This window comes from Delphinapterus leucas, chromosome 17 (assembly GCF_059928025.1).
Source record: "Delphinapterus leucas isolate spDelLeu-1000000601 "Yukka" chromosome 17, BTC_Dleu_Yukka2, whole genome shotgun sequence".
Taxonomy (NCBI): domain Eukaryota; kingdom Metazoa; phylum Chordata; class Mammalia; order Artiodactyla; family Monodontidae; genus Delphinapterus; species Delphinapterus leucas.
The window spans coordinates 15,532,722-15,555,541 of record NC_143145.1 but is presented as its reverse complement, the minus strand read 5'-3'; the positions used below and the strand labels follow the sequence as shown (position 1 = coordinate 15,555,541).

Here is a 22,820-nt window from a genome sequence, read left to right as displayed (position 1 = left end):
TACAGGATTTTAAAAATTTTCATGGTACTGCACTCCACTTTGGAGTGAGTACCCCACTTTGGAGACCACTGGCCTAGACTATGGTGGTAGCTATGGTGAGTGAGTCAAGTAAACTCACTTGGGATACACGTTGGAGGGAGACTGATGGAACTTGGTGATTAAATGTGAGGAAGGATTGAGGCTGTGATGAGGAAGGGAAGGATAAAGAATAATTTTCCTATTTCTTGACTAGTTTGAGTAGGGGAGGCTGGGGAGGAACCAGTGGGGGAAAATTTGAGAGTTTGCTTATGGACATGCTAAGTGTGGAATTTATGGTGAAACATCCAAGAACAGATGTTGGATAGGTGGAGGTTTGAGCCTGGAGGTTTGAGCCTGGAGTTCTGGAGAGAAGTCTGCTGAATGTGTGAATCTGAGAGCCCTGGGAGTGGATGGATTGTTCTGTTGCTTAATGTTGTGTGAGGGGTTTTGTCTAAGAATTAACTTTTTCTCATCCCATATTCTCATAGCGTGTTATTTCTGTTTATTTCAAAGCACTTGTCATCATCTGAGTGTATTAGTCATTTCTGCACGTTAATACCTATCATTGATTATTTTGGGTTTGTGAGGTACAACTTTGCATCTCCTATAGTGCTTTGCCACTCCATAAACATTTCTTAGGTAATCAGGGTCTCTATTTCTCATTAGCTACATTAAGTGGTTTGGTAAAGTGTTGAATAGAATTTATTTTCTCTTGTTTCTTGATCTTTTAGGAAGGTGCTTCAACACTGGATATTCACACTGAGGCCAGTTTTCCAAGTTTGCTTTCACAGTCTTCCTGTGCTGACATGGGAGTCCCACTTCCTGCAAAGAACTTAATATTTAAAGATGGCATCTTAACAGAGTGGAGTGGACGTTCACCTTCCTCACTTCTTACTGCTAATCTCCATTTGCAATAATTTGGTTACATCATTTGTTGCTCACACTTTCTGCCATTTTTCTTTCTTAACATTAGCTTTATATTGCCAGCCACTAAAAAGCATCCTGCTGCTGCAGTGCAGTTCATGCTTAACTGATGTTAAAGTTAAAGTTTGGGGAACATGTTCATGTTTTCTGAAGTTTTCCTCATTATTGCACCTCCTAATGCAACGAAGAGCTTTTTAGCAGTCTGCACTGTATTTTTTACCTTGAGACAATCTGCGTTTCTTTTATAAAACTGAGGATATACTTTATAGGCTTTATGATGACTGTTATGTTTATAAGCAGTCACTATGAATATTGCAGTGGTAATTTTATATGTTAGTTTATCAGACATAAATCTTGTTTAGTTTTATATTTTGTTACCTACTCTTTAGGGGATCGTGGGAAGAGGTAGAACTCTTCCTCTGAAAAGGCTTCTTGGTATTTAAAGTAGCAAAACTATAAAATGATAAACATCCATTATTGAGAGGTGATCTGATGGGGCATTAAGAATTGCTGTGGATGTTTGTAAATTATGTGTATCGGTTGAACATAGTTGAAGGTATGTAAATCAGCATAGTTATGTATGGCTTAACCTTGATTTAGAAGGTCTTAACTCAGACTATGACTATACATTGACATCTCATAAGAAGCTTTGGAAAACATTCTATTTTTAAACAACATTTATATGTGGACTTCAGTTGTCGCTCATTTTGGGCTTTATATTTTCATAGAGTCTTTATGGAAAAATAGAATTTATTTTCCACTCTTGTAGCTGTGGCTGCTGCACGTTTTCTCCCTGATTTATTTTTTGTTTAGTAGCTCTACCCATGAATGTTATGGAATTGGATTTGATGTTTTCAAACCAAGGTTTTTGATTTCAGCTTAGAATTACATATTAGAGGCATTAAGGCTATGTCTTCTGATCAGAACACTTTAGTGATAAACCTACTGTGAGGACATAAGCAATCCGGATCTTAAGTTTATGTGACTAGTTTTAGAGGAAATGATAAAGAAAAATTGAGTAATTTCAAAATGTTTCTTGAGTCATTGATTCTTTTAGTATCCCAAATGTTGAATAGAATAATTGGAATCACTTTTTAGATTTTACAAGTTACCTTCCTTGGGAAGTTTGTGCAGTGTTATATAGTTTAGTTTAGCTCTTCTCATAGGATAATGGTTTGCTAGTTTAAAACTAACCAAACTAACTGGTCAAACAACATATATCTAAAATATTTAAAGCGTTAGAAAATTTGGGAAGGTTAAACCTAAACATTTTTGCTGATAATTTTTGTTATTTATAGAACTGACATTTGTTTATTTAACATACTTCTGGAAGTATGTGTCTTTCTTCAAACTGTTAACATAACCATGCATTCAGTACTGTCGCCTCCCTATTGAATATTTTGGAGCAGGTTACCTGTGGCACAGTCAGTGCTGTGTTTGGGTAAATGCAGTAATGTTTAGTATTCTACTTTGTCTTAATATGAGGTAGAAACCAAGTGTATGTTATAAATGTTTGTGTATAAAAGGAAAAATACTAATATTAAAATAATTTCTTATAACTGTGAATCACTCATTTATTTTTCCATTAATTGATATTGTACATTCCTAGTGCTGTTAGGTATGTATGTAACTTTTACAGCTTTTCACCTGAAAGTTGTAAGTATTTCATTTGATCAGGGCTCTTTAATCTCATTTTCATTTGCTTTGTTCAGATTAACTGTAGTTATTTTATTTATTTCTGTTATTAACAAGCTTAGCCTACGGTAATGACATGTACACTAATAAAGCATTGAGTGTTTGTAGTTGTTGGTAGTGGACCCAGTTGTTGGTGAATTTAAAACTTAAAATATGGGAGTGATTTGCTGCTCTATTTCCTTTGAGAGCTAACAGAGGAGGAAATAGAACCTAATAAATGATTATGAATTTTAGGGAAAGTACTGAAAAAACATGTAGTCAACTCCGGTTTCTCATGTGAATGAGGAAAGATTCTGATTCCCAGGTGAAGACCTCTCATACTTGTAAGGATGGATAATCTGCATTTATAAAGCTGTTATTAGCAAAATGTGAAAGCCACTTTTATGCTTTACTTTGTGAATTTGGCTTTGTTTCATTCATACATTAACTCATGTAAAGATGCATCTCTTAAACCTTGTGTTGATCCTATTCAACAAAAAGGTAATAAATACAGAATTTATTATTTGCCAAAGAAAATTTGTGAAAGAATTTTTATCCAGTTTTTCTGCAAATGTTTAAAGTAATTTCATTTGGCTTTATGCTGCCTCCCCTCTTTTCTGCCCTTAAAGTAGCTTAAACCATTGGCAAACTTCAGAAACCAAGAGAAAAAAAGAAATATAAAAAAGGACATAGAGTTTAGTATGGTACAATTTCACCTCTCACATAGGTCTAAAGAAATGTAACTTTATGTTGTTAAAAAAATATATGATCGTTTGATTTTCTTGATTCCTTTTTTTCTTTTAAAGTGTGTAATCAGATATTTTATTTGTTTTTTGGGGGGGAATATTGGTTTCTTTTAGTTGTTTCCAGTTTTCTTTGCCATTTGTGTTTCTCTTTTATGTTCAGTGTTTCAAATACGGGGTTTGTATTTAAAGATTTTAAAATACCAAAACTGTAACTGAGCACCGTGGATTTTTTTTCTGATATGCTGTTAATATTATACAGTGAAATGTATAAAGTGTTGTCAATTTGATTATTGACACATATAATATGTTTACAAATAAACTGTGGTGTTGGTCAAGTTGCTGTGAAAATGTGTATAATCTTCTGTAAGCCCCTTCATTAATTTTAAATACAGGCATGCTTTCAGTGCTGACATTTTCCTATACTTTAAAAAAAAAAAAATAACCTTTTTATTTTATAGTAATTTTAGATTAGCAGAAAAATTGCAAAGGTGGTCCGGAGATATTCCCTATATCCTTCCACGAGCTTCCACTAATGTTTACAACTTATGTAAACTATGGCACATCTGTCAAAACTCAGAAATTAACATTGGTACAATAGTATTTACTAAACTACAGACTTTATTTGGTTTTCACCCATTTTCCTCTCATGTTCTCCTGTTCCAGGACCCCGTCCAGGATTCCACGTTGCATTTATTTACTCATCACTGCCGCCTTGGTCTTCACCGATCTGTGACAGTTTCTCAGTCTTTCATGACCATGACACTGTGAAGAGCACTAGTTGGTGATTTGGTAGGATGTCCCTCAACGTGGGTATGTCTGGTGTTTTATCATGATTAAACTTGAGGTTGTGCTTTATCAGGAAGGATATAGCACAGCGGTCCTGTGCCCTTCCACGCTGTATTATATCATGGGGTACATAATGTTAATAGGCATTATTGGTGATGTTCCTTCATTGGTTAAGGTGGTGTCTGCTAGGTTTTTCCACTGTAAAGTACCATTTTTCCCACTTTCCATACTCTTTTTTTTTTTTTTGAAGTGAATTACTAAGTCTAGTCCACACTCAAAGGGAAGGAGTAATATCTATATATATTCTTTACAAATTTTCTTAAAAATTTGTTCCTTTCCCCTATTTATTTGATCATTTATTTATATTAGTATGCAATCATGGCTATTTATTTTATACTTTGGGTTAAAATCCAGTACAGTTGTTATTTATTTTGTTGTGCAAATTGTTTTAGCTTTGCCTATTGGGAACTCTTTGAAGTTGGCTCCTAAATCCTTCTGGTGTACCCTCGTCTTTTTTTTTTTGACCATAGTCTTGCTTCCTAGCACTGCAGGTGTTATCTGGATGCCAGCCCTAGAATTAGCCTATTTCTCCAAGGAGCCCTGGTTCCTTTCATTGCAGAATGGTACTTAGAAACCAAGATGGTGGTTTAGGTGTGCTTGCTGCTACTGCATCTACAACTTTCCAGTGAAATGACCTAAGAGATATAAATATGTATACTAATAAATATATAGGTACACATCTCTATAATTATTTTTAGATCCATCTATCTGTATGTATATTAAACTGATTCTCATCTAGCACTACAAGGTTCATTCTAGTTATGCCTCTTTGCTTGTTCATAACTTCTTTCTCTGAGGGTGAGAAACCTGGCTCTTTTTTTCTACAATTTATTTGCTTATTTGTTCAACCCTAGAATACTTATAAAGTGGTTTCAGAATAGTTAACGTTGTACCCCTGTGAGAAACAAATTGACCAACTAGGGTATAGTGTTTAAGTACTTTGTTTTGTCTTTAGCCTTACAGTATTCACTCATTTTCCAAAGTAACTTAGTTCAGCTCATTTTATTCCCCACTCCCTTCATTGAAGTTATGTCATACATTTGTAAAACAGATTTATTTGTCACACTCTGAATTCCATCTGGGATCTCTCAACATCCCAGCTGATTTTTCACTAGGAAAATTTACTCTGCGTCGTCTTTGACAAACGCAGTCATGTGTCCACTGTCTCAGTACTATACAGAACGGTTCGATCACCCTAAAAATTCCCCTTTGTACTCAACCCCTCACCCCACCCCTCACAACCACTTATCTGTTCCATTCCTATAATTTTGCTTTTCCCAGAATGTCATACACATGGTGGAATTGTACAATTTGTAGCCTTTGAGTCTAACCTCTTTTGCATAGCAAAATGCATTTTAAATTCATACATGTTGTGTGAATCAATAGCTCTGTTTTTTCTATTGCTGAGTATTTCATTGTATGGATGTATTAAGGTTTGTTTATCATTTAACATTCATGTTCAGGTTTTAATACAAACAATTCATTTTGCTTGGGTAAATACCGACGAGTGGGATTGCTGAGTCATTGGTAAGTGTGTATTTAACTTTATAAAAACTGCCAAACTGTCTTCCAAAGTGAGTGACTGTGCCATTTTGCATTCCCACCAGCAATGAATGAGGGTTCCCACTGCAATGGTATCTCATTGTAGTTGAAATAACTAATTTTCCCAGTGAAAAATGATGTTGGGCATCTTTTCATGCGCGTATTTGCCATTCATATATCTTCTTTGGTGAGGTATCTGTTCGGATTTGTTGCTCATATTTTAAAAACGAGGTGTTAACTGAGTTTTAAGAGCTCAGTAAGTATTTGAGTACACGTCTTTTATCAGATACGTGTTTTGCAGATATTTTTTCCCAGTCTAGCTTGTCTTTTCATTTTCTTAATAGTGTCTTTTAAAGTAAAGAACAAAAGTTTTTAATTTTGACAATGTCTGGTTTCTTGGTTTGGGGTTTTTTTTTTTAACGGATTGTGCTTTTGATGCTGTTATCAAAAAACTCATCACCAAACCCAAGGTGCAGAGTTTTCATTTTCTTCTGAAAGTTTTATAGTTTTATGTTTAGGTCTTTGACCCATTTGAGCTAATTTTAATATGCAGTATTTTAATGTGCGGTATTTTAATGTGCGGTATTTTAATATGCAGTATTTTAATGTGCTGTATTTTAATGTGCGGCATTTTAATGTGCGGCATTTTAATGTGCGGTATTTTAATGTGCGGTATTTTAATGTGCGGTATGAGATACATGTTTATATTTTCTTCACTGATTACACCTTTGTCAAAAATCAGTTGATGATCCTATAGAGACAAAGTAGATCAGTAGTTGCCTGGGGTGGAAATGGGGGTGGTGGTGACTGCAAATGGGTATAAGCATCTTCTTGGAGTGCTGGAAATGTAAAATTGGATTGCGGTGATTGATGGTGTGCAACTCTTAAGTTTACCAAAAAAAAATTGCATTGTACACTTAAATCAAGTAAATTTTATCATATGTAAATTATACTTCAGTAAAGTGGTTTGAAAAAATCAATTGGCATTTTTTTGTGTGCGTCTATTTCTGGGCTCTCAGTTCTGTTTCATTGATCAATGTGTCTGTCCTTTTAATACCATGCTGAAATTGGATACTGTTAGTCATCCAACTTTGTTGTTTTTAGAATTGATTTTGGCTCTTATAGTTCCTTTGCCTTTCCATATAAATTTTAGAAACAGCTTTTCAGCATCTACACACAAGCCTGCAAAGATTTTAATCAAAATTATATTGAATCTGTAGATCAAATGGAGGAGGATTGATATCCTAACAAATATCTCTCCATTTATTTATAACTTCTTTGATTTTTGTTGGCCACTCTTTTGCAGGTTTCTTTTTTTTTTCTTTTTTGAAAGGTTTTGAACTACAAATTAAATTTCTTTAATAGCTCTATTCCTATTAGCTATTTCTTCTTGAGTGAGTTTTGGTAGTTTGTGTCTTTCAAGGAATTGGTCTGTCTCCTCTAGATTACTGAGTTTATGGGCATTTATTTTTCATAGTGTACTCTTACTGTCCTTTTATTTAGTGGGATTAGAATAGGAAGATAAAAAGATGAAGTGAGATAAATCCCAAAGAGAAAGTGGCTAAGAATGATCCAGAACAGATGAAAGATGGGAATCCAGAGATACAGGAGTCCAGTGCATAGTATATATCAATAATGTTCATCAGTAATGAACTCAGAAAACAATTCAATTACATCATCAAAGTACTTGGAGAAAATGACCGTTGACCTAACAATTGTGAATCTGGCAAAACTATCTTTCAGGAACAAATGTGAAAAAGACATTTTCAAATATAAAAAACCAAGTTTATCATTAGACTAACCTCAAAAAAAATATTCAAATAAAGAAGCTTTTCCACAAGGCATGTCTGTTATATGAGAAGGAATGCTGAGCAAAGATGTTGATTAATCTTAAACTTCTTTTCTGAATGAAAATAATATGATATTTAATTTGGGAAAGTAAAGAAATAGGACTAAAATCCTAAAAAATAAAGTCATGTGAGTCAGGAGATTACATAGAGTTAAAGCACTCTAAGCTCATGTTGTTCAGAGGGTGAATAATATTCTTTCATCTGTACATTCAGTACTAATTGTACATTTACTATCATGTCTACTGTGGTAGACATGATACTATTTTAGTAAAGGGGCGGATCAGTGAATAAGACAAATTCTGGTCTTCATGGAGTTTACATTGTAGTTAGTGGAGACAGTAGGCAAAGTAAGTAAATTGTATAGCAGGTTAGAAGGTGATAATTGCTATGGGGAAAAAAAATGGTGAGAAGGATGGGAAACACTAGGAATTGGAATTACACTTTATCAGTAGCTGGCCAGAGAAGACCTCAATGAGAGGGTGACATTTAAGCAAAGACTTAAAGAGAATGTGGGCCATGTAGACATTTGGGGAAGAGTGTTCCAGGGAGAGGAAACAGTATGCAAAGGCTCACAGGTAGAAGCATGCCTGGCATGTCCAAGGAACTTCAAGATGTGATGAGACTGGGGTAAAGGGAGCTGGGGTAAATTGTGTTGGATAGATAATGGTGGCAGTCTGCTTTGAAATGGTTTGTTGATTTTGTATGTTTTGCTCATGAGAAAAAAGTATGAATGGCTTTCATTTTCCAAGCAGGCATCTGCTGAATCCCAGACAGGACAGTCAAGTCAAAACCGACCTTTAGGCCATTCCTGCTCTCCGTCTTTTGAACACCATTGAAAATCCAGAATGCCAAAAGGGCACAGCTGCCGGATTAAACTTTTAGCTTCATCTCTTAGTGTTTTTATTGCTGGTGTTTAAAAAAATCACCGTCCAGGTCCCTGGAGTGTTGGCATTAGGACTCAGGCAAAGCGCAGAAGTTGTGTTGAAAGCTCAAGAGTCCAGACTGCTGAGGACCTGAGTTGTTTCAGTAGCTTCTGTTAATATTTGTTTGCAGGCTTTTCTCTTCCGGTGGGTGGCAGTATTTCACTTTTGAATCCTCCTTTCTCTGAGGGAATTAACTTGCATGAGGACAGCACAGAGTAAGCACCTCTTCACCCATCACCCCCAGTCCTGTTAACTGTGGGTTGAGTTCGTTTGGAAAACTACTCGGAGAACTGGAGGACTTACTCCTACAGGTTGATTATGAATAAATTTCCAGAAAAGGTATCTCACTGCAGGAGCGTCTGACTCAGCCCGGGCATTACAGAGTGAGAACAGAAGAGTGGATTTGGGGCTTAGAGACAACAGTCAGCATGGTGGTGGCAGGGGTGTTACTGAGCCTCAAAGATGAACACTTATTCCATCATTTTTTAAATTCATTTAAGAAAATGTTTCAGATGTATTTGATTTCTGTTGCTATGTATTAATTACCAAAAATGTAGTGGCTTAAAACAACATCCATTTATTTATCCCCCCTTCTGGGGGTCTGCAGTCCTAGCATGGCGTGGCTGGGTTCTCTGCTCGAGTCCCAGGTGCAGAGTCAGGGTGGCAGGAGTCCTCCTCTGGGGCTCTGGGCCTCCGCTAAGCTCACACAGTTATGGCAGGGTTCAGATCCTTGCCCTCCCTGTTTCCTTGACCATCTGCCTGCCGTCTAGAGCTACTTGCAGCTCCTAAAGCCTGCCTGCTTTCCCAGACACAGTCCCCTTCTAGCTCTAAAGCCCTGGGGAATCTTTCCTGTGTTGAATCCTTCTAACCCTGTGACTCTCTGACTTCCCTGTCTGACCTCCAGACCGGATTGAAAGCTTCCTGTGCTTAGGTCAGGCCCCAAATCTCCTTATTTTACCTTAACTGCATCTGCAAAAATGTAAGCAGATAAGGTAGGGGGTCCCCAGAGAAGGAGAAACAGGCATGGCTTGCTTGACATAAGAGAAGCCATTTTTGGCCTAAGCCATTTTGTGATCTAAGCCTGGCCACAATGCTTATCCTTGAACAGGTGTCAGTAATAATGATCTTAAGAGAACAAAAGGGCAAACTTATCAGGCAAGAGAAGTAACAATAGCGAAGAAAATGTAACAGTGGTGAAGACTCCCAGTGAAGACTCCCAGTTCTGTTTCAATAGTAAAGATTAGCCTGAAGCCTCAACCACCAGAACTGGAACCTAAGGGATCATGTTGACCTTTTCTAACCCTCCTGACTTCAATCAACTACAGCTTGGACTCTGTCCATCGCCCAAGCCCATTCATGAATATGCTCGTACCTTTAGCTTAAAACGTTCCCAATTTTGCTACTCTAGGAGACACTGCTTTGAGAAAGATTCTCGGTGTTTTCCTTACTTGCTGCAAATGATAAGTCCTTTCTTCTGTTGCTCTTTGGCTTGGTTGTGTCCTTTGGCTTGACACCCACCAAGAGGCGAACCCAGTTTTCAGGTAGCATTTTGACCTGCCCTGACAGTGGGCTGAGCATACTTCTGGGGCTGAGGATACATTTAGGGAGAGAGACATCGGTACTTGGGGTGGGAAGGCAGCAGAGTTCACAGGAGCTGAGGCTGCAGGTGGCCTTAGGGCCGGCCAAGGGAATATCACCGGGGCTTGTGACACTGGGTTTGTCTGGGGATAAGTGTGCTGTGATTTTCACTTGGCGCTTGCACAGGGCCCCCTGGTTGGGAGCTTCATGAGAGGGAGTGTCCTGGGCTGTGTCTACAAGTTGGCTGTCTTCTTGGTCTGCCCTGGATTAAACCAAGTCATGCTTGGAGCAGCAGACCCTGTCCACAACCCATGGTCTACCCTTCTGGTGGTTCCCCTTCTTTGCCATGGAGACACTTGGGGAAGGGATCTCAGCATGAGTTAGCCCCTACTTCAACCCAAGGGAGTCGATCATGACTGATCTAAATTGGTTTGATCATGTCACCTCTGTCCTTTAATTGGTCTAAGAGTGGCTGTGTGATCCAATTCTGGCTGATGAAATATTAGGGAAGGTCTCCTGGGGAGGGCACCCCTCCCGAAGGACAAGCAAAACCTTGTGAGTGAGAAGATTTTTGTCCCTCCCCTTCTTCCTATCTGGAACTTGGATGTAATGTCTAGAGGTGCAGCAGCCTTCTTATGACCGTGAGCGTCAAGCATACAACAAAAACCAACAAGTAAGGATGGTAGTGCAGAAAATAGAGCCAGGATCACTGGTATTATCCTTAAGCAGCTGAACCAATGTCAGCAACTTCTGGATTCTGTGTTATGTGACAAAAATTACCCCCATTTAAGTCATTCTGAATTAGATTGTTATTTGCAGTGGAAGTATTTTTTTAAAGTACAGATTAGGAAATAAAGAATTATAGCACATAAACTCTTAAAATTAAAAAAATTAAAACTTATTTTAACTTAGGTCCATCATTATTTAATTACTATAATCTCATTTTAAATATACATATATAATTTAAAATTATACTTGTAATTAATTATGTTAATATAGTTTAATTTAATATAAATTAAACTTATTATTCACTATTCAAGGAAATAGTCCAACCCATTACCTATTTCATACCTAGACATCAGCCTCTGGTAGAGCATTTCCAGCTCTTGGACATGGCTGTGGCTAAGTTACATTTCGAAAATCTGACAGCAGAAGTGCTATGTGGTGGGCACCGAACAACGAGTAGAAAACATGAGCTGAGCACTTACTATGTATAAGACATGTGCCGGCAGCTCTGCAGGCATTATTTCATCCTCATGATGATCATACAGAATCAACAGTACCATGATTATCTCTATTTTGCAGGAGGCACACCTAAGTTCAGGAGTGCTACATACAGAAAGTAAGAAGTGAAGCTGGGCAACATGATATCTGCTACAGGAAGAGGCCAGACCGCCTCAGGGTCCATTCTGTGGCTGAAGGTCTTGTAGGAGTTTGAATAGAGAGGAATGGTGAGAAGTGAGTCAGCTTATGCAAAACTCAAAGACTGGGCCAGAGCAGGCAGGGCCATAGTCACAGGGTGAACGTGGTCAGTTTTCTACACAACAGCATCATTTGTCATACTGTTGATTTGAATTTTATAGATTTGTTGTATTTAATTTGTATACATGTTGGCTATGAAACTTTATGAGATTTAGAGGCATAAGAATTCGCTGCCCACATATTTAAGTAACATTATACTAAAAAATCGTTTTCATGAACAATAAGAGTCTGAAAGACTTTTTCCTTTTGAAAGGAAATGTGGACGTGAATTATTCAAGTGTGAGAAATGAGCTAGCGGAGAGAGATGGAGGCGGGGCGGGGGTGGGAGGAACATGTTAGGGAAAGGAAGAGCCAATGAAAAGCTTCAAAATGAGGGGGAACGTACATTGTTCAGAGGTCAGCCAGCGACTCGGGCAGCATTCAGGCACGGATTTTAGAGCATTCCCTCTCTGGTTCTCTTCTTCTGGGGAATTCTTCCCTCCCTTTTCAGCAGCTGTTGTTGAACTGAATCCTATCCTCTGATTCTCCAGTAAATATGTGGGTTTTTAAAATGGTAGCTGTGCTTTGTAGAACTTAATTGGGGCATGTCTTCAATTAAAAAGCCATGAAAATTCATCCAGTGCTTTCCCTTCTCCTGAATTTCAATCTCTCCACCTTCGGCCAGTTTTGGGTCACTTAGCAGTGCTCCAAGGCAGTTTCTTTTTTTTTTTTTTTTTTTTTTAAATTTTTATTTGTTACCTTGTTACCAAATGCCTGGTTTCATTGTTTAGATACAACTGAAGTGATTGACAATGTGTATAGTCACGATTGTTCTCTTACACTAGCCTTATTTTACGATTTTTAATATCTGAATTATTCTCCACAGACCTAGATTATCCATCAAGCATTGATTTACAATGTTGTGTTAGTTTCTGCTGTACAGCAAAGTGAATACATGTATCAACTCTTTTTTTAGATTCTTTCCCCATATGGGTCATTACAGAGTATGGAGTAGAGTTCATGTGCTATACAGTAGGTTCTTATTAGTTATCTATTTTATGTATAGTGTGAGCAGATTGTTCTTTGAGCTCTTGGAAGGTAAGCGTGATCTTACTCATTCTAACATTGTGTAGTCTCACTGAGGGTCTCACTCATGATTGGTGGTCAAAATATATGTGTTGAGTTGATTTGAACACCGTAGAGTGTTGTGAAAGCAAAAAAGATGATAAGCCCTGTTTCTGAAAAGGGAATATATGAAATCAGAAGTATGAGTCTCTTAGAGAAGGGAATCGCATTTGGTTACAGGGAAAACGAAGTAAATCACTTGGATCTATAAGTATTTTGTTTCTTGAGGTTCTGTGTTTTATGTTCTTTCTCTGGACTTTCGAGATCACTGAAGGGACCCAGGGGGGCTGCACAAAGAACGTACCTTATAAATTAATCAGCTTGAGACAAAGTTCTTTTAATTAAACTCAACCATGGCCTTTTTTTTTTTTTAATCATTTTCTCCTTTATGTTTCCTGACATTTTCTATAAAGAGATAAAGATTCTCTTGTCAAATTGTTTTTTTTTTTCAGAGTCCATCTCTTATCCCTCTGAAATGTAAAATTCTATGCTTAATGGATAATCTAGGTCTGTGGAGAATAATTCAGATAAGAAAACTCGTAAAACAAGGCTAGTGTAAGAGAGAACAGTCGTGACTATATTCTACCCATTGTCAATCACTTCAGTTGCATCTAAGCAATGAAACTGGGCATTTGGTAACAAGGTAACAATAATGAACTAGTTTTCTTTTTTTACATTTTTTTTTGTTTGTTTAGAGTTAAGTCATTTGTTTTTTGTGCTTAATAAAACCTCTGGTCTTCAAGAGAGAGATTTATAATTGCTGCCTCATCCTGCAGACTTTTTCAACAAATTTATATGAAAGTGTTTTGGACAGTTTCTAAGTGTAAACATATTGCCAGTTGTCATTCATCTGCAGTACTCAAAACATGCTGATTTTGTATTTGTCTGGCTTCTGTCATAGGAGCTGCAAGAAAGAAAATAAAAAAATCTGATGCTTGTGGTTCAATCATAGAAGGGGCTGACTGGACGAATATAAAACAGCCAGTGAAAAAGAAAGTTAGGCATTTAGTGTTTTTCTAAGACTCATAATGAAAACAAAGCAGCAATAGCAGTACAGACTCTGGTTGTCATGGTGATGATTTTGACAATTTTTTCAAACCTAAAACTTACAGAAGCCTAGGAACTGCCTCACAAGACACGTGATCCAAGGACGCCAGGCTCTCTGAAGCAGTGAAATTTATGTTTAGGAATTTTGGTTCAGGTGAGACAAGCCTTGTTTCTGTTTGCACCACTGTTCCTGAATCTCCATGTGTTCACCCACTGGAAACCTGCCCTTTTGGGTTTCTTTTTTTTTGAATGGAGTTTTCATGACACAAACATGATTGATTAAATCTTTGGTCATTGGTGGTTAAATGCAATCTCCAGCCCCTCTTCCCTCCCAGGAGGTGGGGGGCCGGCAGTGTGAGGAGACTGAATGTTCTCTAATCACATGAATGCCTCCCCTGGCCACCAGCCCCCCATCCTTAGGTGACCTAGAGGCTTTCCAAAAATTACCTCATTAACATAACAAAAGACCTTTATCACTCTCGTCGCTTAGAAAATTCCAAGGATCTTAGGAGCTCTGTGCCAGAAAACGACCTGATCAGAATGAAGAAAGAGCAGCGATAAGAGTCTATAAAAGGCACCAACTGTGCCTTAGTTCTCCTTTCACATTTTTGTTTGTATTTTTATAAAAGCCCTGTTCATTCTTTTCACCAAATTTAAACCAGGACCCAGGGCCGTTTCTACCAGAAGACGAAATTTTACTCCCCACACATTTCTCTCCTCCTATTCTTCTTGGCAAATTCTAGAAGTAGGTTTGCCAGATTGAGCAAATAAAAATACAAGGTGTCCAGTTAGGTTTGCTTTTAAATAGATAACAATTTTTTCTTGTAAAAGTATACATTCCATTTATCTGAAACTCAGACGTCATGTTATCCTATCCAATAAACTTTTTCTTTGCCGGCAGTGAATGACCTGATTTTGTTTGGGAATCTACCCTTTCTTAGGTGGATTTACTTCGGAAGTCAATCCTGATTGGTCTAAGTGAACCGTAGTAGTTCCATTCTCCTCCACAGAGACTGGTTTAAACATGGTATATGGTTCAATTCTTGACAGTGTGATTTGAGAACAAACCTACTGGTGTAGAGATTCTGGGAAAGGCTTCTTTGCTAGTTGAATAAAACACATAAGAAGAGCTGGCCTCTCTCATTCCTCTGGATTTTGTCCTGTCTAAATGTGACACCTGCAACCGTGGCAGCCATCTTGAGACCATGAGGGCAGCTAGACTGTGGGACAAAGGTAACTTTTTGAAGACGGCAGAGCGGAGAATTGGGAAGAACCTGGATCTCTAATGATGTCACTGATCCCCTGAATTAGTTAAGCCTGAAGATACCTGACCTTGGAACTTCTTACTTGATGAGATAAAATTTCCTTATTGGGAGTTCCCCAGTGGTCTAGTGGTTAGAATTCGGCACTTTCAGTGGCCCGGGTTCAATCCCTGGTGGTTGGGGAACTGAGATCCCACAAGCTGCATGGTGCAACCAAAAAAAAAAAAAAAAAATCCTATTGTTTAAGGCATTTTGATTTGAGTTTTCTATTACATGTAACCCAAAGCACCCTAAATGATAAATTATTTATTAGACCAGAAAACTGAAGCTCAAATAGGTGAGATAAGTTACCCAATGTCTCCAAACAAGGAATTACTGGGGTTAAATTTGCCCACAGGGCTGTTTGACTTCTCTCTGTTATACCAGTTCAACCATTTCCTTATAGTTTCACTTTGGACAAATTCTACCACTTCTCTGAACTTTGACTTCCTTGCCTGTAAAGTAGGGATGTACCTCTTCCCTCACCGTGATGCATTAAAGATTGAAAGAAATAGTGTAAACAGAAAGGTCTGCATGAAGATGCCTAGTAAATTTCCTCCTTTCTTGCCCAGTTTGTGCTTTTATTCTTAGGAATATTCCTTTACTCCTTACCGTGAGAGGAGATGAATAGTCTCATTTTAAAAAGGGCTGGCATTGGGCTTCCCTGGTGGCGCAGTGGTTGAGAATCTGCCTGCCGATGCAGGGGACACGGGTTCGAGCCCTGGTCTGGGAGGATCCCACATGCCGCGGAGCAACTAGGCCCGTGAGCCACAACTACTGAGCCTGCACGTCTGGAGCCTGTGCTCCGCAACAAGAGAGGCCGCGACAGTGGGAGGCCCGCGCACCGCAATGAAGAGTGGCCCCCGCTCGCTGCAACTAGAGAAAGCCCTCGCACAGAAACGAAGACCCAACACAGCCAAAAAAAATAAATAAATTACTAAACTCTTACCCCCAACATCTTCTTTAAAAAAAAAAAAAGGCTGGCATAATTTAAGGACTTATAAAAAATAAGTAAACTTTCCCATTCCATGGAATTACTTAGACCCTTGAGTGTCTCACTGTTCATCGCACTTAATGAAGCTCATCAACTCAGTGAGTTCTTCAGGCTATGGGGATCACTCACAAATATGTCCACATGCTGAGTGTTTCCTTCCATCTTGTTACGGCTTTTCAGTCCAGCCATCACTCATCTCTAGTTTTCACACTGTGGATGACAATCACAGTGGCGAATAGTGCCCACCAGCAGCCTAGAGGTAATGGTCCTTGGAACCATATATATACATTTTTTTTAAACAACAAAAATTTATTCTCTTACCGTCCTGGAGACCAGAAGTTGTAAATCAAGGTATCGGCAGGGCCGTGGTCCCTCCAGAGGTTCTAGGGGAGAATCCTTCCTTGCCTTTTACCGTTTCGGGTGGCTCCAAGCAGTTCCTTGGCTCATAGCTGCGTCACTCCAATCTGTGCCTCCATCTTCACGTGGCCTTCACCTCTGTGTGTCTCTCGTAAGGACACTTGTCAGAACCATACTTAACTAAAAACAGAGGCTGGGACATCAGTTTTGAAGATACTGGCTAAGTGACCTTGGACAGGTTGCCTAATCATTCTGAGCTTCACTTTTCCTTATCAAGAAAATGGGAATAATAAGACTTAACCTCACAGACTGACGCAAGGATTACACAAGGTAAAGTGAGAGCTTCTGATGCCTAGAAAGTGAACAGAACATTGTCACTTTCAGTAAGTCCTACCAAACATACACAGCTCAACATTCTGTTAATGTCACCTCTGCAGCAGCAGCGTCAACTACCTAACTATTCCTTTTTACAAAAAAAAAAAAAAAAAAATTCATAAAGAAGGGTTTTAGCTTTTCAGTCACACATCATTTCTCTTTAGAGATTGAGCAGTAATCAAATTTCCAGACCTTGTGTGTCCTGCAGGGACATGAATCGGTCACAACTCAAACAGATCCTCCAGCAGCTTGCTGGCCCCTCACCAGCATCGCCAGTTTGAATAAAAACAGGAAAACCTCTGGGACTCTCCAAAAGCCCATCTTTGGCGTTTTGAGTTAACTCGAAACCTGGGCACATGGTTATATTCCCTCCGACGTAGCCCCCTCTAAATTAACTTACCCCAGTTGAGATCACTCAGTCCATTTCAAAGGTTAAGAAAAAATGACAAAATAAATTGTTTTCCTAGGATCGATATAAAACGTGCTTCTGATGAGACGTTACGGAAGATAGACTAAAAGAATCCTGGCTAGTCACTCAGTATAGATTCTCTTACCCCTAAATCATTGCTCCAGCTGGGCTGTATTTATGGAATAGCCCTTCAACCCTTCCCTCTCTCTGCCCTCTTTATGAAATCAGAAGACTCAAATACAGTGTGTGTGTGTGATCTAAAATAAACATTCGCCAAACCCCAGGAAACTCTCTTGCACTCTTTCTGAACTACTGCCCCCCTCCGGAGGTAACTAGTATTCTGACCTCTATTACTTTGCCTTTGTGTATCTTTGAACTTCACATACACGGGATCATGCAGTTTGTACTCTTGTATTTGGTTTCTTTTGCTCATCAATATGTTTGTTAGAAATGATCCACATTTTTGCTTGTAGTCATAGTTTTGTTTTTATTAGTGGTTTTATTAGTGGTTTTAAGCTCACAGCAAAATTTAGTAGCTGGTACAGAGGAGCCCCATATACCCCCTGCCCCCCTCCCATCCCACGCATAGCTTCCCCCATAATCCACATCCCCCCTCAGACCGGTATTTCGTTACAATTGTCATGTAGCACAATGGTTTTCAATCAGGGCAGTACTGTTCTCTTAGGGACCACGCAGATGGAAAAGTGTGGTGCTGTCTTAATTGTGACAATCACTGGCTCACTACTGGGCAGGCAGTGGGCAGGGACCAGGAATGGTAAAGGTCCTGGATTGTGCAGTGCAGTCCCACGAGAGAACAGCTAGCTCAAACTGTTCATTTTACAGGGGAGTTAAAGCCCAGGCGGAAAGATGCTTGTCTGAGGTCACACAGGATGACCTGGGACAGGACACTGGCCCCAGGGTCCTCACTTCTCCAACACAAGTTGCAGCAGTTAAGAGCACGGGCTCTGGAGTCAGATAACCTGGATTCAAATCCATAGTACAATGTGTTCTGTTTGTGTGACACTGCGCTAATTATTCATCTAAGCTTCCGTTTCTTCATCTGTAAAATGGGAATAAGCTTAGTATTTGCCTTGTAGAGTAGTTTTTTGAGGGTAAAAATGAATTAATTTACCAGCAGAGTGCTCAGAACAGCACTGGTAAAAGGGCAATGCTCCTTAAATGTTGGGTGTTACTATTTCTCACAATATTTGTGTGTGGCTGTTTTTGTGAAGATGGCTAGTATTTTCCTTTTTTAAAAAATAGTTTTAATGCAGTATAATGTATTTATTAAAAAGCTCACATATCATAAGTGTGCAAATTAATGAATTTCTGCCAACTGGACCGATCCTCATAACCAGCATCCTGATTAATACATGGGACATCGCCAGTACCCACGCAGTCCTTTCTGCTCCCTGCTTGTCACGACTCCCCGCAGAGTAAACCATGATTCTAACAGCATAGATTCTTTTACGCCCATTTCATACTTTATATAACAGAATCATGTAACGTGCACTTTTTATGTGTGTCTGGCTTCATTCACTCCACGTCCCTCCCTCTTCCCCCTCCCCCGTCTCTCTCTGTTTATTGGAAAGGGATAAAGTGCCAGGCCAGGGGGAAAATACATGGGTGGGTGACTTAATAGGAATTTTTAGAAAGGAAAATATGCTACTTAGATTAATTAATGGGATTTGGTGAACTTTGCTGCCTTATTAAAATCCTGACAGGGAAGAATCCCAGGTGTGGTAAGAAGAGCCAATTAGTGATTTGGGCTTTGAGGAAGGGATAAAAGAAAGAGAGTAATGATAAATAAAAATGTACTTAGCATCTATTCTGGGGCAATGAGTCAAAGCAGGCCAGTTGCTAGCAGAGATATCTGTTCACCAGAGCCCTTTCTAGAATTTGTCTCCCAGTGATTTTATTTATCATAACTGATGTTCATTTCTTTATATAATGAAAACACATTCTAAGTACAAGATGTTTTCCATTCCCAGAAAAATGATCTGTGCTGCCTGCAAACATTTTGTGAGGTGGCCCCAAGTCAGCCCACTATTTCTTTCCCCAAGCACACCACCCTGCAGACTTGTTGGCATGTTTGTGCAATAAATAAGTAAAAGTCTGTTGACTTCATGTTCATCTTCATTTTTATACTCCCGTAGGAGTCATTGTCTGCTTAATTGCAGGATATAGAGGTAATCATTTTTCTCTATCTTTCACCAGAGCTGCAAAACAAATTCTGATCTAATGGTTCCACGAGGCAGGAAGTCACCAGAGAGTTGCCAGGCATTTCAAGAGCGGTGTAATAGGAAGAAATAAAGAGCATAGCCCTACAGAGAGATTCATAAGTGATTTAATCAACACTTCATACAGGGAGGGAGAGTTGCCAGCTGTTACCTGCCAGGTGAGCCTGAGTGATGCAGTTACAATTAGATCCAATTTATGGCAGAGTTGGGATTGCTTCTAGGTGGGATTGAATGGAGTTCAATGTGACTAAGATAGAGTAATAGGGGGGAATATTTTTCCTAAAGAAACAATGAAGGAAGTTGCTGTTGGAGAAGGTCTGAAAGTAGAAAAAGCAAAGGTTTGGACAAGTTTCTTCTTCACTTTTACAAGAATGAATTTATTTTATTGTCAGAGTCAGACATTTTTAGAATTCTTAATAATTGCCTATATAGGATCTCCCTTGTTTCCTGTACACACCCATGGCTTTAACCGTCACCTGTATCTATATATCCAGATGTTGGTTGGGCATCTCCATCAGGATGTCCTGCCATCATCTCGCAGGTAGTTAAGTCCAAAGGTGAGCTCACCATTTCTATCCCTTTTCTCTCAAATCCATTTGCCGCTGTATTATTTGACTTGATAAATGGCACTCCCCAGTCCCTCAAGCTCAAGCTCCACACCTGGAAGTCAGCTCACTCTCCTTTCTCTCTTTCTTCTCACTTATTCCATTGTTGACAAATCTTGCAATTCTACCTTCTAAATACCTCTTAAGTCCAACCCTTCATCCTTTCAATTCTCATTACCACTAGAGAATTTTGATTCCTATTTCTTAACCAATAGTCTTCCAAGTAGTCGTCTGGTCTCCAGTCTCCCTTCTCATCAATCTACCCTGAACATTGATGTCATGGCAAAGAATATCAAAAGCATATCTGAGTCTAACAATGTATAGAGAAAATTATACACAATGACAAAGTGGCATTTATTCTGGGTATGCACAACTGGTTCATGAATCAAACATCAGTCTGTGTACTCCACCACATCAACAGGCTGAAGAAGAAAAACCATATGATCCTACCAAATTGATGCAAAAAAAAAAAAAAAAGAATTTGACAAAATCCAACCTCAATTCATGATAAAAACTAAGAATAGAGGGGAACATCCTCAGCTTGATATGGAACATCTACAAAAACCCTACAGTTAACTTCATCCTTAATGGTGAGAGACTGGACACTTCCTCTTAAGCCTGGCAGCAAGGCAAGGAATGTCCTCGCTCATGACTCCTGTTGAACAGTACTGCAAAGCCTAGCTAGTGGAGTACAAGAAAAAAATATATATGAAGTATACTGTTCGGAAAGTTTTACTTCCAGTAGAATGCAGAACTATAAAGTTTCTAGAAGAAAAATCTATGTGACTTTGGCTTTGGTGATGAGTTTTTAGATATGACCAAAAAAGTGTGATATGTAAAAGAAAAATTGTTTGTTGAAATCATTTTCAGATCACCTTCCCTGACCCCAAGATACTCTTCATTCCTTGAAGGTTTGGGTCCTGGCTCTCTCCATCCCTGCTTCTCATAATGCCTGATGAATTTCACCATCCACATGGACGATTCTGCAGCATCTGACCTCTCCGTCTCCTGCCCTTTTCTCTTCCAATGATCTTGTCCTCTGCTCTACTTCAGCATCCCATTCCCAGGGTCATATCCTGATTTTATCAATATCCATAATTGCATCCCCTCTGTATCTTATTCCATTCTGAAGGCTCTACCTTCAGAATATATCCAGAAGCTAATCATGTTCCCCACCTCTGTCACTGCCATTCTGACCCAAGCGACTATTGTCACCTCTCTTAGTAGGTCTCACTGCTGTCCCCCCATGTTCTTCTCTGTAATCTCGTCTCCATTCAGAATCCAGAGTGATTCCTGAAAAATGTAGGTCAAATCATGTCCCTCTGCTTCTCAAAGTCCTCCAGTGGCTATTTCACTCAGAGTAAAAGCCCAAAATGTTCAGTGTTCTACAAGACCCTCCATAGTCCAGCCCCATCAGCTCTCTGGCTCCAAATCAAGCCACCTTTCCCTGTCTCTATGCCAACCACACTCCCCTCTTTGCTCCTATTGAACATACCAAGTAAGCTCCCACCTCGGGGCCTTTGCACATGCTGTTTCCTCTTCCCAAATTATCTTCATTGCTATTTCCTAGATTTCTGTATGGCTTGCTTCCTCTCTTCCTCAGGTTTGTTTATTTATTTATTTATTTTTAATTTTTAATTTTTTTAGCACACAATTTTATTTGTATAAGTACAGAATTACATATATATACATATATATATACACACACATACATATATATATGTGTGTGTATATATATATATATATATATATATATATATATTTTTTTTTTTTTTTGGTCATGCTGTGCATCATGTGGGATCTTAGTTCCCCAACCAGGGATTGAACCCATGACCCCTACATTGGAAGTGGGGAGTCTTAACCACTGGACTACCAGGGAAGTCCCAGGTTTATTTAAATATCACCTTTTCAGGACTTGCCTGGTGGCGCAGTGGTTAAGAATCTGCCTGCCAATGCAGGGGACCTGGGTTCGAACCCTGGTCCAGGAAGATCCCACATGCCACAGAGTAACTACTGAGCCTGCACTCTAGAGCCTGCGAGCCTCAACTACTGAACCCACATGCCACAACTACTGAAGCCCGCACGCCTAGAGCCTGTGCTCTGCAACGAGAAGCCACCACAATGGGAAGCCTGCGCACTTCAGTGAAGAGTAGCCCCTGCTCACCACAACTAGAGAAAGCCCACGTGCAGCAATGAAGACCCAGTGCAGCCAAAAATCAATCAATCAATCAAAAATAGAGTGTATAAATATTATTTTTTCAGATAGTCTTTCCTTAACCAACTTAGCGATCCCTTCTACACTTCCACTCCATCACTCTCTATTCCCTTTACACTGATTTTTTTTTCCATAGTGCTTATTAGCAGATGTAGGGATGTAGGTTTTAAAAATTTTTTTAAATTAAAGTATAGTTGATGTACAATATTGTGTTAGTTTCAGGTGTACAGCAAAGTGATTCAGTTATATATATTTATATATATGTATTTTAAAGATTATTTTCTATTATAGGTTATTATAATAACCTTGTAAGATGTTGAATATATCTTGTGCTGTACAGTAAATCCTTGTTGCTTCTCTATTTTATGTAGAGATAATTAATGGCAGTGACAGAGGTGGGGAACATGATTAGCTTCTGGATATATTCTGAAGGTAGAGCCTGCAGAATGGAATAAGATACAGAGAGGATGCAATTATGGATACTGATAAAATCAGGATATGACCCTGGGAATGGGATGCTGAGGTAGAGCAGAGGACAAGATCATTGGAAGAGAAAAGGGCAAGAGACAGGTCAGATGCTGCAGAATCGT

General features: G+C 38.9%; 1 protein-coding gene across 4 annotated transcripts in view; it reads left to right on the top strand.

The window, feature by feature from the left end:
* Nucleotides 1-21,760, top strand: part of FAM91A1 (family with sequence similarity 91 member A1) — a 61,163-nt gene extending 39,403 nt beyond the window's left edge. For 3 of the 4 annotated variants that reach the window (XM_089898745.1, XM_022554022.2, XM_089898746.1), the window contains one exon: nucleotides 750-3,697. In XM_089898745.1, the coding sequence (XP_089754871.1) occupies nucleotides 750-935 (186 nt within the window). In that variant the 3' untranslated portion in view covers nucleotides 936-3,697. Of the gene's footprint in view, nucleotides 1-749; nucleotides 3,698-4,025 lie in introns of those variants that run through there. The other variant, XM_022554023.2, reaches the window with a different exon arrangement.
* The last annotated feature ends 1,060 nt before the right edge of the window (nucleotides 21,761-22,820 follow it).